At 36.2% G+C, this 13,892-nt stretch overlaps 1 protein-coding gene across 5 annotated transcripts in view; it reads right to left on the bottom strand.

Moving 5' to 3' along the window:
- Positions 1–1,707: 1,707 nt before the first annotated feature.
- IL1RAP (interleukin 1 receptor accessory protein) overlaps positions 1,708–13,892 on the bottom strand; it is a 134,330-nt gene continuing 122,145 nt past the window's right edge. Inside the window, exons 11-14 of one of the 5 annotated variants that reach the window (XR_014301728.1) lie at positions 7,168–7,746; positions 6,798–6,880; positions 4,305–4,377; positions 1,708–2,839 (exon numbers count right to left, since the gene is read on the bottom strand). Coding sequence is in view for 2 of the 5 variants with exons in the window: in XM_082694772.1 (XP_082550898.1) it covers positions 7,028–7,746 (719 nt within the window). In the remaining 3 variants the exon portion in view is untranslated. Of the gene's footprint in view, positions 2,840–2,938; positions 4,378–6,430; positions 7,747–10,549; positions 13,859–13,892 lie in introns of those variants that run through there. The other 4 variants (XR_014301726.1, XR_014301727.1, XM_082694772.1 and 1 more) reach the window with 4 other exon arrangements.

The raw sequence follows: 13,892 nt of genomic DNA, 5'->3' as shown, positions 1-13,892 counted from the left end.
TGTGAGATAATCAATATGTGTTATTTTAAGTTGGTATTAGGAAGTTATATAGGTATATATTAGTGTGTATATATATACACTAATTATATGATAGTACAAAACAAATGCATTTTTTAAAAAATTACCTTTTCAGTGTCTGTGATTTTTTTAATAGTCTTCAACATTTAGAGTCATATGAAATTGTCGTGTTTATTCTTTAATTTTTATGTGATGAAGGATTACAGTTAGACTTTGTGCTCTGGACCATTCCCTAATATTCAGCAGGTTTAGGAACTTTCTCTTGAACCTCTTTCTTTTCCACAAGTTTCATTTATAATGTCATAATAATAATAATATCACTACCAAGCATATAATTTACAGATGTTAGAGGTTCACTTTTATTATTTTACCCTTACAACAGTCCAATGAGGTAGATATTACGTTATACCCATATAATATGTAGGGAAATTAAAAATTTGAGAGCAGAAGTATCTGAAAGTCACACAGTAAAGAGAACTGACACTCCAGTTCAGGTTTCCTGATCCCATTATATCAAAAGCCCTTATTTATAGAAGTGACCATTTAAGTTTTATTCCCCAAACCCTGGCACTTACTCCACATTTTAGCTCTGGGAATTGTTCTGGGTGTCTCTTTTATGTTATAGTACTAAGGTTTGTAAAGGAGTGAGTGGGTTCACTTATTCACACTTTTTTTCTTTTGGTTCTTCTAAGAAGTCATTTGATGGTCTTTGCTAATAGCCAAGTTGTTATGCTTTGAATATTTTGTCTATTGTAGATGACCAATGACATAGATATAATAAATACTTGCATTCTAGCCTTCTTTGGCTCTTCGGTTGATTAACTACATTGATTATAATTTTGTTTTCTGCATTTTGTTTTTCTCCTACTTTATGCACTTTCAAGGCAAGATATGAAAATAAAGGACTCTCAAGTTCCAGAATTTAGCAGTAAGTTTTAAGGTTTCCTCTTTAAGAAAAACAAAATATTGTCTAAAAGATCAGGATTTGCTTTTAACTCTTTTTTCTCCAAATGTATAATATGTCATCACTGATTTTTCAGGGGATTATTTACAAATATTGTAAAGGTACTTAAGTTAGATATTCTTTACAAGAGTGTACATCTAAATAATTTGGGGAGTTTAGTGGTCTGAAGAAGGCCTCTAATACATGCAATTTTTTTTTTTTTTTTAAAGATCCACTTGCCTCCTGTATTTTGAAGCATGGTATTGAATTACAAGCTCACTGCAAGCATGTAGCATAGTTTCTGGCAATAGAAAAGTAATAAATTATTATGTATGGCTTTGTGTTTTAAATGAAAAATAAACACATTATAGCTTTGATCTTTTTTTTTCCACTAAAGCAATAGAGTATTAAAATTCCCATCACCTAAAGTAGGATAAAAATAGTTCATGATCTGAGTTCAGGTTTGGAATCTTTCTGCTTTCTTTCTATGAACCCATTTCAAAGCACCATTTTTCCCCATGTAAATATTTATTAGTGTTTTGTATTATCCAAGAGAAAAACTTCATAAATTACTCTCTAGAGAATTTTGAGTGTCAACAATCTCCTCACCAAACTAAGCAATCCAACTTTTTCTTTGTTCAGCATCATAACTTGTTAGTATGGAACAAGGCACCCTCAGCCCTGATCTTCACCAAACCAAAGAGAGATTTCGTCATGACCAAATGATACTGCACAAAATTAGACAAGTCATAAAAATGCAAATCTTTAATAGAGAGAATCCAAATCGTAGAGAGAGCAGATGCATAGATAGCAGCCGACTTCATAATACCCACAGCAGCATTTGTCTCTTCCTTCATCTAGGCTCTAGCATGTTCAGTTCAAATTCCCCATTTAGCTCTTCAGATAAATATATCAAGGGAGGCTTTCTAATAACCGTGTTACATGCTCTGCTGTGTTCTAAATGTCTTCAATCCTTCTGAGGTTCCCTGGATATTCAAAAATGAAATGGCTCATTGACAGATGGTTTGAGCACCACATTCTTAGAGAACTACCTAAAGCCATTGAATGGAAATTAACCAAATACAGAAACTTACCAATTTTTAAAAACTTTTTCTTCAGCCAAGAGCTGTATGTATTTATGACTTCAACAATTTTCCTTTATGAAAATTAGTGACAAGCCTTGTTCATTTTTGTACAGTTTTAAAATAAGTACCTGACTTGACACCTTGGCAAGTGGTGGTGGGGTGTTGGCAGGAATCATTCCGTTTCTTCATTATCAAAGTATGTAACATAACTCCAGTTGTAGTTCTCTTGCCTCTTCAGGCAATCTCAGTATCTCATTCTTAGGCAAAGACAATGCTATGTGTTCACCAAGTTCCATTTCATTTTTCTCTTCCCAGGAACACAGGAAAAATGCATTTTCCAGCCTTCCCTATGACTAGATCTGTGCCACAGCTAGTTTTGACCAATGGATTGTAAGTGAGAGTGGTCTCATATTTAGGCTGAAGTAGAATAGCAGGGAGCTACACATTTCAGATGGCAAAACTACAAAAATGTAAGCCCCTATCTGGACATACAGCATAAACAAGTAATAGGTCTTGTTATGTAAGCCTACTAAAGTGTTGGGGTTACTTAGTATAGCTTATCTGAATCTGATTAATACATGTGATGACTACAGCAATCATACTAGATTTCAAATGTCAGTGTTTGATGCTTCATATATTAGAAATACACTGTATCAACCACTCCTCTACTTAATTGTCTCCTGTGCCAAGGCAACTCAAGGGCTAAGCGTGCCTTAGTATTTTCATCTATTGCCTGCAAACACCTTGTTAAAAGGATGATTTGTAGTCCTTCTTGGCTGGAGAAAATCAGAGCCTACAAGGGTAAAAGAGGAGTTAAAGAGAAATAAAATTAATGGTTCTTAAACTTTTTGTGCATCAGAATCACCCAGAAAGTTTGTTCCAAGTGCAAATCTGCCCCACTCTAGAGGTATTTTATTTATTCTTGGATGGGTCAAGAAATATGCATTTTAACATGAACTCAAAGTGGTTCCAATATGGATGCATCAAAGAACACATTTTGAGAAGCCCTGGACCAGACTCTAATAAAGCTTTTCTCCTCTTAAACCTGAATAATAATATAAAAAATATGGGAAGGGTTTAAAAGAATTCTTGTAAGTAGTAGTTGACCCATGGAATATCTTATCTGAATTATCAAGGGCACAATATCAAAAAGCAGATTCCTAGACAATGTTCAGCACCCAATAAACCAGCTCCCCTGGGGGAGGAACTTGTCCCAGGATCTCTGCTGTAAGATGCCCCTCAAATTTTTAGACACAAAAATTTTTAAACCATTGATTGTCCTTCTGTGTTCTTATATCTTTATAACTAGGCCAATTTGTTATGATGGCAGTTTCACACTTATTAGTTTTACCGACCATTTCAACTTTTCAAAGTGGAAGTGAACACATTATTCAAGGTTTTACTGGTTATAAGAGATGGTGACTAGAACTCACAGTGCATATCATCACTTCTGAAAGATTAAATTTGTTTTTCAAGGTAAATTGTGGGTACATTTTTATTTTCCATTAAGACAAATACAAATAATTTATTTTGAGAGGAAAAAATTATAACCTGATTATAAAGTCTGGAAGACACAAAAAAATGGTTCTACTTTTAAAATTCTTAAATAAATGTTATAATATTAAAAATTAATTATATAAAATCATAATATGACAAGGCCAGATGACACATCAGACACTTGATATGACATTTAATTAGCTGCTTGTAGGTTTACATTAATTGACTTGTTGATTTGAATGTATAATGGTCCAAATTAAATAGTTACAATTAGAAATACTTCCACATTAATTTTATAGGAATAGTTCCAGCATTGGTACTGGATCAGGTGTCAGAAGCCTAGAGCAGAGGCCCAACCATATTGCTAACTGGCTGAGTGTCATTAGGAAAGTCACTTAATCTGGATAATACGTTCCTGCTATGTACTGCTTGTGTGCATTTTGTGAGAGTTAAAAAAAAAAAAAGAAAGATAAGGAAAGAAAAGTGATACATATGAAATCAGTTCGTGAGTCATAAATCATGATACAAATGTAAGTTTATGCAACCATGAGCATGATATCACTATGGGAATAGTACTGACCAACACTTACAAAAACACTTATAATATTCCAGGCACTGTGCTATGCACTTACATGCATTATATTGTTTATTGCCCACAAAACCCAGTGAGGTTAATAATATTAACTCCATTTAACTTGTAGGAGATTGAGGCCCAGAGAGCCCATGGTCAAACAGATAATTAGGAGAGAAGCAATACTCACATTCATCTCTACTTGACTTAAAACTCCTGCTCCTAAATAGGCAATATTCCTATGTAAATGATATCCATTTAACCTGCAATCATATCATATTAGTTATGAATATGCATGACCCCTGAGGAAATTTTCTTATCATTTGCCTCATTGAAATATATGGCAATGAATATTACACTCAAGTATGGAATGTTGGGTCTGAGACTAATAACATAACCTCCTAGCATTTCTTCATACAGTAGAAGTATGGTCCATTATCTTTCTGACCCCTGGGTAGCTAATGCCAAAAGCTATGACTTTACACTGCTTATATTGGCCATATATTGTTAATGGAAATTGATACTGACCAAAACTAAATTAGCTTTTGAGAACACAGTTATCTAGCTACTCATTCATAAGAACCCATGTTTAATTTACATGCTGTTGCCACTTATCCTTTATTTTTTTCACACACAAAAAAATAATTCATAAATGACACAAGTAATTCTCAATTTTTCCAAAGATATTTTGTAGTTGGGACACTGAGCTCATACAGAATAAGACTGATTATGGGTAAAAAAATTCTCTCCCTTTTTAGGATTTAGAGCAACATACATTACTCCACTTAAGTAGATTGGGAAACTAACTGCTATCTCTCTTCCAAGTGAAGATCCTTGAACACACATCAAGGATGGATTAATCTCTTCATAAAGAAATGCAATATAGAATATCTATTGTGCTCAATTGTTTTCTACAAGATATTCAGGTAAGGTGTCCTATCATTTTCTAATTACAAGTTCCATGATGAGTCACATTTACTCTGGGGTGTCCTTATTCCCACCTCTTTTTCTTTCAAGAGGAAAGGGGTATAATAGTTTGTTTCAACAGAGAAGGGATTTTCTGCTTTTCTTTCCAAGTGGAGTAGTGGAACAGAATGTCTGGCTTCTTTCTCCACCCATCCTTCACTATTAGTGGCTGAAAAATGTTGACATTCATTGAGCCACAGCTTACTAGCAGCCAGCACTAACATATTAAAGGTGACTGCTCATGTTTGGTATGGTACTTTGCTCTTTTCATCCTGCTCCTATCCAGGGGAAGCAGATTGTGCTTCTAATTTTCTTATAGCAACCTCACCACTCAGGGGACCCACACTCTTCCATCAGAGAAGATGGAGGGCACACTATTTTCCAGAACTTTTTCTCCTCTGGTGAAGTGGTAGGTCAGATCAGTCTTATTTTTGACAATTCAGATGTTTTTGATTTGGGAAGGGAATAGAAGTCTCCCATTATGTCCTTAGGTCCTGTCTGTTTTCTCCAGTCTCAGTATTGCCAAGGATGCTTGAATTCCCACTCAGATATATACTCTTTGGGTAAATACTTCAGTTCTGAAATTACAAACTGGTGGCCCTCAGGCTGACTACATGTTCATGTGATTTGTTTTTTTTTTCTTTTGTTTTAAGATTAAGACATCCCATATACAAACCTTATTTTTTAGATTCTTCTGAAAAACTGGACAATCTGCCAACAATGGGACTGAGTGAAAACTATCATGATGGAACTGGGTAGAGGTTGCTTCCTTTTTAAGGAATATTCTTCAATTACCCACAAGTCCAATCATCTCTATTATCTCCCTCACTGGCAGATCAAATGCCATGTGCCTTTTATGACTGTGTTAAGATGTTTCAAGTCAAGAAATATGTACCTATACCTATCTCTATACATATGGGTCTTAGATGGACAGCATGTGTATTATGCTTATTTCTAGCCCCCTTTTCTCTTTTTTCTTACTTTCTGATTCTTGTAGGCACTTGGACTGACTATTCCTTCTTAGAACCTTGAATGTGAAAAAGGGTTACATACACCAAATGCTACACTGAATCCCTAATAATACTGAATTTTTCAGCTCTCAGTTCTAAAAATAGGAGATATTTTTGTGTAAACTTCCATTTCATTTGAAATATTTTCTCTCTCTTTCTGCCCTTTCCCCAATCTCCCCTCCACACACATTAGAAAGAAACTAAAGAGACACCTTGAACTTTCCTAGTACCTAAACCAAGTCTTGATTTCCTGAAGTGGAATACTCTTCTGATATGAATTCAAGAGCCATAAAAAGAAGAGGGGAGAGAGAGGTAAAAATTTGTTAGTACAAATAAAATCACATAAAAATATAACTTTATTGATGCTAACAACTTTAGGCAGTTTATAGAACACTAGTTTACAGTGAGACAGAACACCATGTATCTGCGTGTGTGTGTGTGTGCGTTTGGTTCTTCCAAGAAAAATGTGCTGTAGGTTTTTAGTAGAGCTTAGTCCTACAGCTTCCACCACAATCAACTCATTTCCACAATGCTCTCTTGGGATACACATACCCTCCCTGTAAGTGTCATAGCCCAAGTACACCTGACTGACTCATAATATGACATTGATCAACAAACTCAAAGGAAACATATTTAAATTCTTTGCTCAGTTTGAAACCATTGGGCAAGATAGAGGATCAGACTTTAGGCAACTTTCACATACTGACCTTCTAGGGCCCAAGAAGAGTGTGCTCTTCTGAGGCCATTAGAAGCAATAATTCTGGATTCGGGTCCTCAGGTCTTTTGTCTCCTAGAAATAAATAGTTTTTAAAAAATCAATAAAGGGGACACAGTCTGGTAGTCCATTAGATGATAAAAATGTCAATTACTCCCATAGGTTCATAACACAAAGAGGGCTGGTATAGATAGATAGCAGCCACCACCCACCAAATGGTAATTATAAGATATAGAAGTCATTGTTATTGGATAAATCCGTAAAATGGTGAAGAGCAAGGGCTGAGATCTGGGAAGCAGGGGGCTCCAATCTGGTGCCATTTTGTATCCATTGAGTTTCTGATTCTTGGGGAACAGGCTTACAGAGATGTGTCTCCCACTGGGGCTGGGTATGTATCTCTGCCCGGCTCTTGCTCCTAAGGTGACTCTCTCCTTCACAGTAGGTGACACAGCAGCGACAGGCTGCAGAGGACTTCCCTCTGTGCTTGGACATCATGTCTGGGGCTGGAGAGGTGCCTGATGCTCTCCCTGAGCCCTGGAGTTCTGGGGGCTCTTTCAAACGACTTCTCCTCCTTTGAACATGGTCCAGACTGATGTCAGACTGGGAAGAACAGCTTTCATTCCAGCCAGAGCTGGCACTCAGACTTCTCAGGGGAAGTGCCAACCGCAAGGCCTTCCAGAATTTAGAGCCAGAATGTTTGGACTTTTCTCCCTTCCAGCTCACAAAAGACACAGATTCCTTCAGCTGCAGGATGCTTGGGTGTGGGTGCTCAAGGGGACGGTACTCAACCACAATAAGCTTGGTGGAAATAGAGTTCTGGCACATGACACCCAGTTTAAACTCCAGCATGCTGATGCTTTTTTCTGTCACATAGTCTGGGCTCAGGACAACAATCATCCTTCGGCTTCTCTGAATGAAGTCAAAGACTGCTTCCACTGTATCTACAGGAAAATGGAAAGATAGGACAATGCCTAGTGAAACTTTACATAAGCTGTAGTTCATCATTGTCCATCCTACAAAGAAGCAGTAAGTAAACACTTAAGAATAGAGGATCTCAGTGTTAAGTAATCTACCCAGTTAATGAATCTCACTTAAACACCACTCTTATCAATGATTGCCAAGTCTCTGCTACCTTCATAGATAAGGAATATACCACCTCTAAAATCAGTTAATATCAGCTGTTTGTAAATTAATTTTTTGAAATATTCTCCCCTGCCAATTTTACCTGGTGGTCTTAGATCTGATATTTTCACATGTTTTAAATATTTCACAACTATTTTCACCTCACTGTATTTTCTTCTCATTTTTAGATTAAGATCAACTTTAGAATTTTTATCCTATTCCCCATAAGACATGGTATCAAGTCTCTTCCTCCACTTTTATCATTTTCCTCTGAATAACATTCAATTTATATAGTATTTCTTGAGCGTAATACCTTGAACTGGCCTCAACACAATGCTCCAGACATAGTCTGATCAGCAAAAAGCAATAGGGAATTACCATCTCCTAAAAACCACAGTTATATCTTTTGATTCTTAAAATTTTGGACACAACATCAGACAGTTCATAGTATTGATTTTGTTATCAACTAAAATCTCTCTCCTTTTTTTCATGTATAAGTGTAAAAAATTGGATTAAAAATCAATTAATGGGGTAACAACAGACAATGGGCAGGTATCAATTAGTTAAGACTTCTGACAAAGCACTAACTTTTAATAGGTATGGAGGGGGATTCGGCCAGATTCCTATGGAAAGTCCCAGAGATAAATGTAATTCTTAGCTCATCACGAGATTTAAGGAATTAAACAATGTGATTTTCTGAAGGAAAGGATTTCCAAATGTGTAAATCAGCCATTGACAATGCTGAAAACAGGTGCAGACAGACCAGGAGGTTGAGTACCTACTCTTTTGAGGCCAGTGATGAAACAGTGATGGAGAGACCTTCTAGTCTGTGAAGACAAGCTGAAAGTTTGCAGTGAATGTTGATCATTATGAATTTTAGAGAGTAAAAGAGCTGTGCTCCTTGCCAGATTAGTTCTTTCCAATTAGTAAATTTAACATGAATTTGAAGGGTAATTGGAAGAGACATGTGCTCAATTTTGAGGATCCTTTAACTAGTTTTGTCAAAAGTGTGAAGTAATTTTAGAGAATTTTTACTTTGATCTTAAAAGATAAATCTAAAGTTTTATTTATCTTCAAAGCCTGTGTGTGTGTGTGCACGTGCACGTGTGTGTGCGTTTGTGTGTGTGTTGGACACTTCTTTGTCCCAGTCCTACTGAGAACTTTTGTACTTGCCTTTCATAAACCAGAGAATGTACAAGTAGAATATCTACTGCTCCTCCTGTCTCATGCGAAATACGATATAACCTTAAGGCAGCATGGATGGATTTCACCAAAAGGAACTTTGTGCACTCAAATTGTATGTGTGTTCATGTGTGTGTGTTGTGCATTTTACTTCAAAATAGTCACATTAAGACAATGTATATTCTGTCCAATGGGGATATTACTGTTGAAAATAAAATGCTGTCCTAGATCTTCTAAAGAAAGACTCTGTGTGTGTTTTTCTAATTATTGGCACCCCATCCTGAAAATGTAAAATTTTCATTTGAAATAGGGCAATGCTAAAGAAACAGATATGAGTAGTGGAATTCAATAACATTGAGGAATGTGATGGAGAAGATGCTTATCATTTGGGGGAATGGGCTATACCTAGGGATCTTCACACATTATTTTGAAGGAAGCTGCCTCCTTATGGCCTATTTTAATACTTTTCATATTGTAAAACTGCAGTTGAGAATGTGAATTGTTATGCTTCAATACTGAAGATTATTCAGAGAGGGAGACATAAACTGGGTCATTTATTCTGTTGGGTTCAAAAAAGGAAGGTGTGGTTATATACTGATGAGACCAGATGTCTTGTGTGACACTAAATGAATTTTGAAGTCATGTTTTCTGATCTAGAATTCATCAATGCTCTAGAATACTCCTGCCTTTAAGTCATAATCTCCCTGGAATTCGCCTAGAGGAAAACTAGAGCTGTAGTTTTGTTCTCTGGTAGGTTATTGATGTATGCAAGGACAGCAAATCATACATCCATAAAGTGCATACAATAAGAGTAAACTTACAGGATGGTTAAACATTAAAAATACCAATATGTAAATGTCTACAGATTGTAGACATTTGAATTAATCACTTTGGTTAAATCTAGTGAACACAATATTAAACTAATGTAGGGCTGATGTTAATTGAATTTGAATCAATTCTTCACGGTAACTTTAAAGAATCACCTTAATATGGATTTATAAGTGGATTTATAAGTGAATAATAAATTTTAAAAATTCTGTCTGTTTACTTTAAAATACATGTGAATAAAAAATACTACTGCAACATTTAATCTCCTAGCCCATTGCTCTCTTTTAGCTGCTCTGTTATTTGTCCTCTGTCTCCACACACACACAAACACACACATACACATACATGCACAGGCACACATGCACACACACACACACACACACACATCTGGCACACTAGAACAATTAATTTTATTTAAATAACTCTTTTATTCACATGTAAAAAAAGTTCTTGATATAATATTCCCATTTTTCTCAGATTTCTGTCAGAAAGAGAAATTTAATTAATGTAGCTTCTAACATTTCTTTTTATGTGTATCATTAATTCTTCTTACTCTCATTTCTTATGCCCAAACATGAAAATAAAGACATAAAACACATGCACAAAATAAAATTCAAATCTGAAAATAAATGGTTTATTTTTAAAATAAACAAATTTACAAATCAAATGGAAAATGGAAAATACAAAAATTTATGAATAAAATAAAGAAGATAATAAGATAATCTTAAAATATTAAAACCTATAGAAATAAATGGATAATTAGCAAGTGGAGTGATGCTTTTGTTTCCCAATACAATGGAATGCTCGTTTATTAGAATCCTAGGGAATCACCTATGTTACAACATAAAAGATAATAAAATAAATTTTATACGAGTGTATAATTAGACACTTTATATGTCATGGTTCTTTGTTAACTTGGGTGCAGAAGATCTTTATATCATATACCTGGAACCATTAAGGTTTTTTTAAGCATTAGAGATAGTTTTTTTAATATTATGGAGCAATTTTTCCTTGCTCTCAAAATTATATTTCTTTATCTCCCTCAAAAATTTTGTAAAAGGTATCTTCTGGGACTTAAAACAAACAAAAAAACCTTGAAACAAAATTTTCTTAAGAATGAGAACAAATAAAAACAAAACCTCGAAGCAAAATTCTCTAAGAATGAGACAAACTGTATCATTTAGATGTGAGATCTTTAGATTTTAGCATTTGGAAAAGTTCAATATCAAAGATCAGTAGATAAATAGGAAAAGGAATATCAAGAAGTTTCTAGGGGTACCCAAAAGCATTGGGATAAATATCGAATCCAAAAGTGCAAAAGAATGCAGCAATGGCAAGAGAATGTCTGCCTTGTGATGGGACAGTTCCCCATTACCTAAAGCTCATGCAATTGGTATTCAAAGCTTATCTGGAGTCAGCCCTCCTCTGGTCTTGAGGATGAAGAGTTAACAGGAGGAATAATTGTGGTTTATAGCAAAGAGAAGCATTACAAAGACAAAAAAAAAAAAAAAAATCCAAGAATGACTCCATACCATAGTTTTATAGTCAGGAATTCATGAAGTTTTTCTTTTCTTCAATTTAAAATGATATTTTCACTATAGAGAAATGATTTATTATGGGCTTTAACACTGATGAAGGACACTTAAATGAAGGAGATAGTTGTAGAATTGGTTATCAACATTCATAATGCTGGGATAAGGGTTCCCTTAAATTATGAATTATGGTGTTTTCACAGGATGCTCAGCCTTATTTATAAGTATTTTATTTTCCTTTTCTCCACTACTTAACAGTCCAAAGAGAGATTTATCTCCCTAGTAGTTGAACACTGAGATTACCATAGTTTAGTTTCTAAGAGTATGCTTGCAACATAGTAGTGATCAATTAATGCCAGGGGACTGGTACTGCTCAGCCGTGACCACAGAAGCTCTGTGTCCAACAGATTCCACTGCACCCAGACCAAATGTAGCAGCAGTAAGTTATTCCTACTAATTTAGAGAAGGTGAGAACTAACAACGACTACTCTGTGAGCTGTGATTTTACAAATAATGTACAAGAAACACAAAAGAATTACAGTAAAAACGTAACTTAACTGGATGAGAGTCCCAGTGGTTTGTGATATTGTGCCAATAGCTATTTAAAGTCACATGTATGTGTACATAAGGGTGTGTGCATATATATATATATACACACACAAATGCATACATACATATGTACAAACATATACAATCAACATGTGTATAGATCTACATACAATGTAGATCTATACATACAAGATTCGTTGGTATGTACATACACATACGTGTGTGTGTGTGTGTGTGTGTGTGTGTGTACATCACAGGAATTCAGCACTCTGTAAACTCTGGACTTAGTTTTCACTTTTCCAAGTCTTAAGATTTTACTTAAAGTAAAACAAGTTTCATGGAAGAGACTTTCCAGACTGACATGTTTGGACTGAGTGTATTAACTATACCAGTGAATAAAATATGGAAAATACTGGGTGGTCCAGTTAATTCTCTTAGAGTATTAATGCCAAAAGCAACTTGCAAGGTCACTGAGTCTAACTTCCACATTTTACAGTAGAGAGACAGAACACGTGAGGAGAAATCACTTTTCTAATATTCACATTAGCAAGGCTGAGATGAAAAGACAAATTGCTGAACGCCCTGTTCTGTGCTTTTCTCACAAGCCAGAAAATGCCCTAAAAGCATTTTGCTGTTATTTCACTCTCTCTTAGCACCATTAGAAGCTTCCTGTCAGACTGAACCAAGTGTAGAGCCATCTGCAAACTCTAAGTGGTTGATACGAGGTACAGTAGATAGGGAAGATGAAGTGACAAGTACGGGTCGACCTACAGATATCCAGGAGTTTACTGAAATAAAGAAAAATACGGTATGTATTTCAAGTTGACAAATGTGACATCGATGACCGAGATGGAGGGCATAAGGGATTTGGTAGGAGAAAATGCAGGTAACCCCTTTCAAACCGTCATAAGGAACACTTTCAGTTACACTGCTTTATACCATCCTGTGTGGGTGTCAGACTGGCTGCAACAGGGCAGTGCCCAGCAGAATGAGCAGAAGGGCTCATTGTCATCAGCTCAAATGAATTTGGGCACCGATCATCTTTTTAATGACTCGGAAACCTATAATGACCTTGTCAAAAGGTAAGTTATCTTTAAGGGGTCTTGAAATCCACAGCAAAAGACTGCCCCACAATGTTAAGATTATAAACAATGAGAGAGAAAGAAGGGACAGAGATGCGGGAACAGGGGCAGAGGATGCAGAAAGAGGAAATTCACATCAACCAAGTCTTTGCCTGCGAAGAACATAGTGACGTCATTCCCTGGTGACGGACTGGTGGCGCAGCCATTCTAAACCATAGTATTGCCTGAGGAAGCAGAATGACCAGTCATACAGTCACCCTGAATGTGTCCCTATGGGGAGGCTTTGACAGAATTCTGTTCTGTCTGTGAAACATCAAGTTGGGAGTAAAGAAAGGGTACTCTTCCTTCCCGGAGTGCCCTTGGTTCTTTTTATCCATTTCATTGTCCCTTTCATACATTTTTCAAGGATGAATAGGAGAGACCCTGCTCGCCACTCCTAGACCACCTGGAACTTTTCTTCACTGGCATGGCCACCTGCAGCTGCTTCCAGAACCTGCCCTGTGGGTACTTGGATTTCTCCCCTTTCCATTTAATGACCGTGAGCACCGTCTTAGCCCTCTTCAGTTCTTTCACTTTCGTCTCCTTCACCGCCTTGTACTGTACTAAAATGACGTTGATGTTGCCCCGAGAGGCCATGTTTTCTAGGCCAGCCTTGAGCTCCAGAAGAGCTTGGGTTCCCTGGAGCACGTAGTTGGGGCTTAGGACAACCAGGAGGCGTCTGCTTTTCTGAATGAAGCTCAAGGTCTCATCTGTGACAACTGAGAAAGAAAACACCGTGGGGATTAGTGTTGG

The sequence above is a fragment of the Mustela nivalis genome (assembly GCF_964662115.1).
Source record: "Mustela nivalis genome assembly, chromosome: 1".
In the NCBI taxonomy this organism is placed as follows: Eukaryota; Metazoa; Chordata; class Mammalia; order Carnivora; family Mustelidae; genus Mustela; species Mustela nivalis.
Note: the sequence above shows the minus strand (reverse complement) of the source record. Positions and strands in the feature narration are given on the sequence as shown.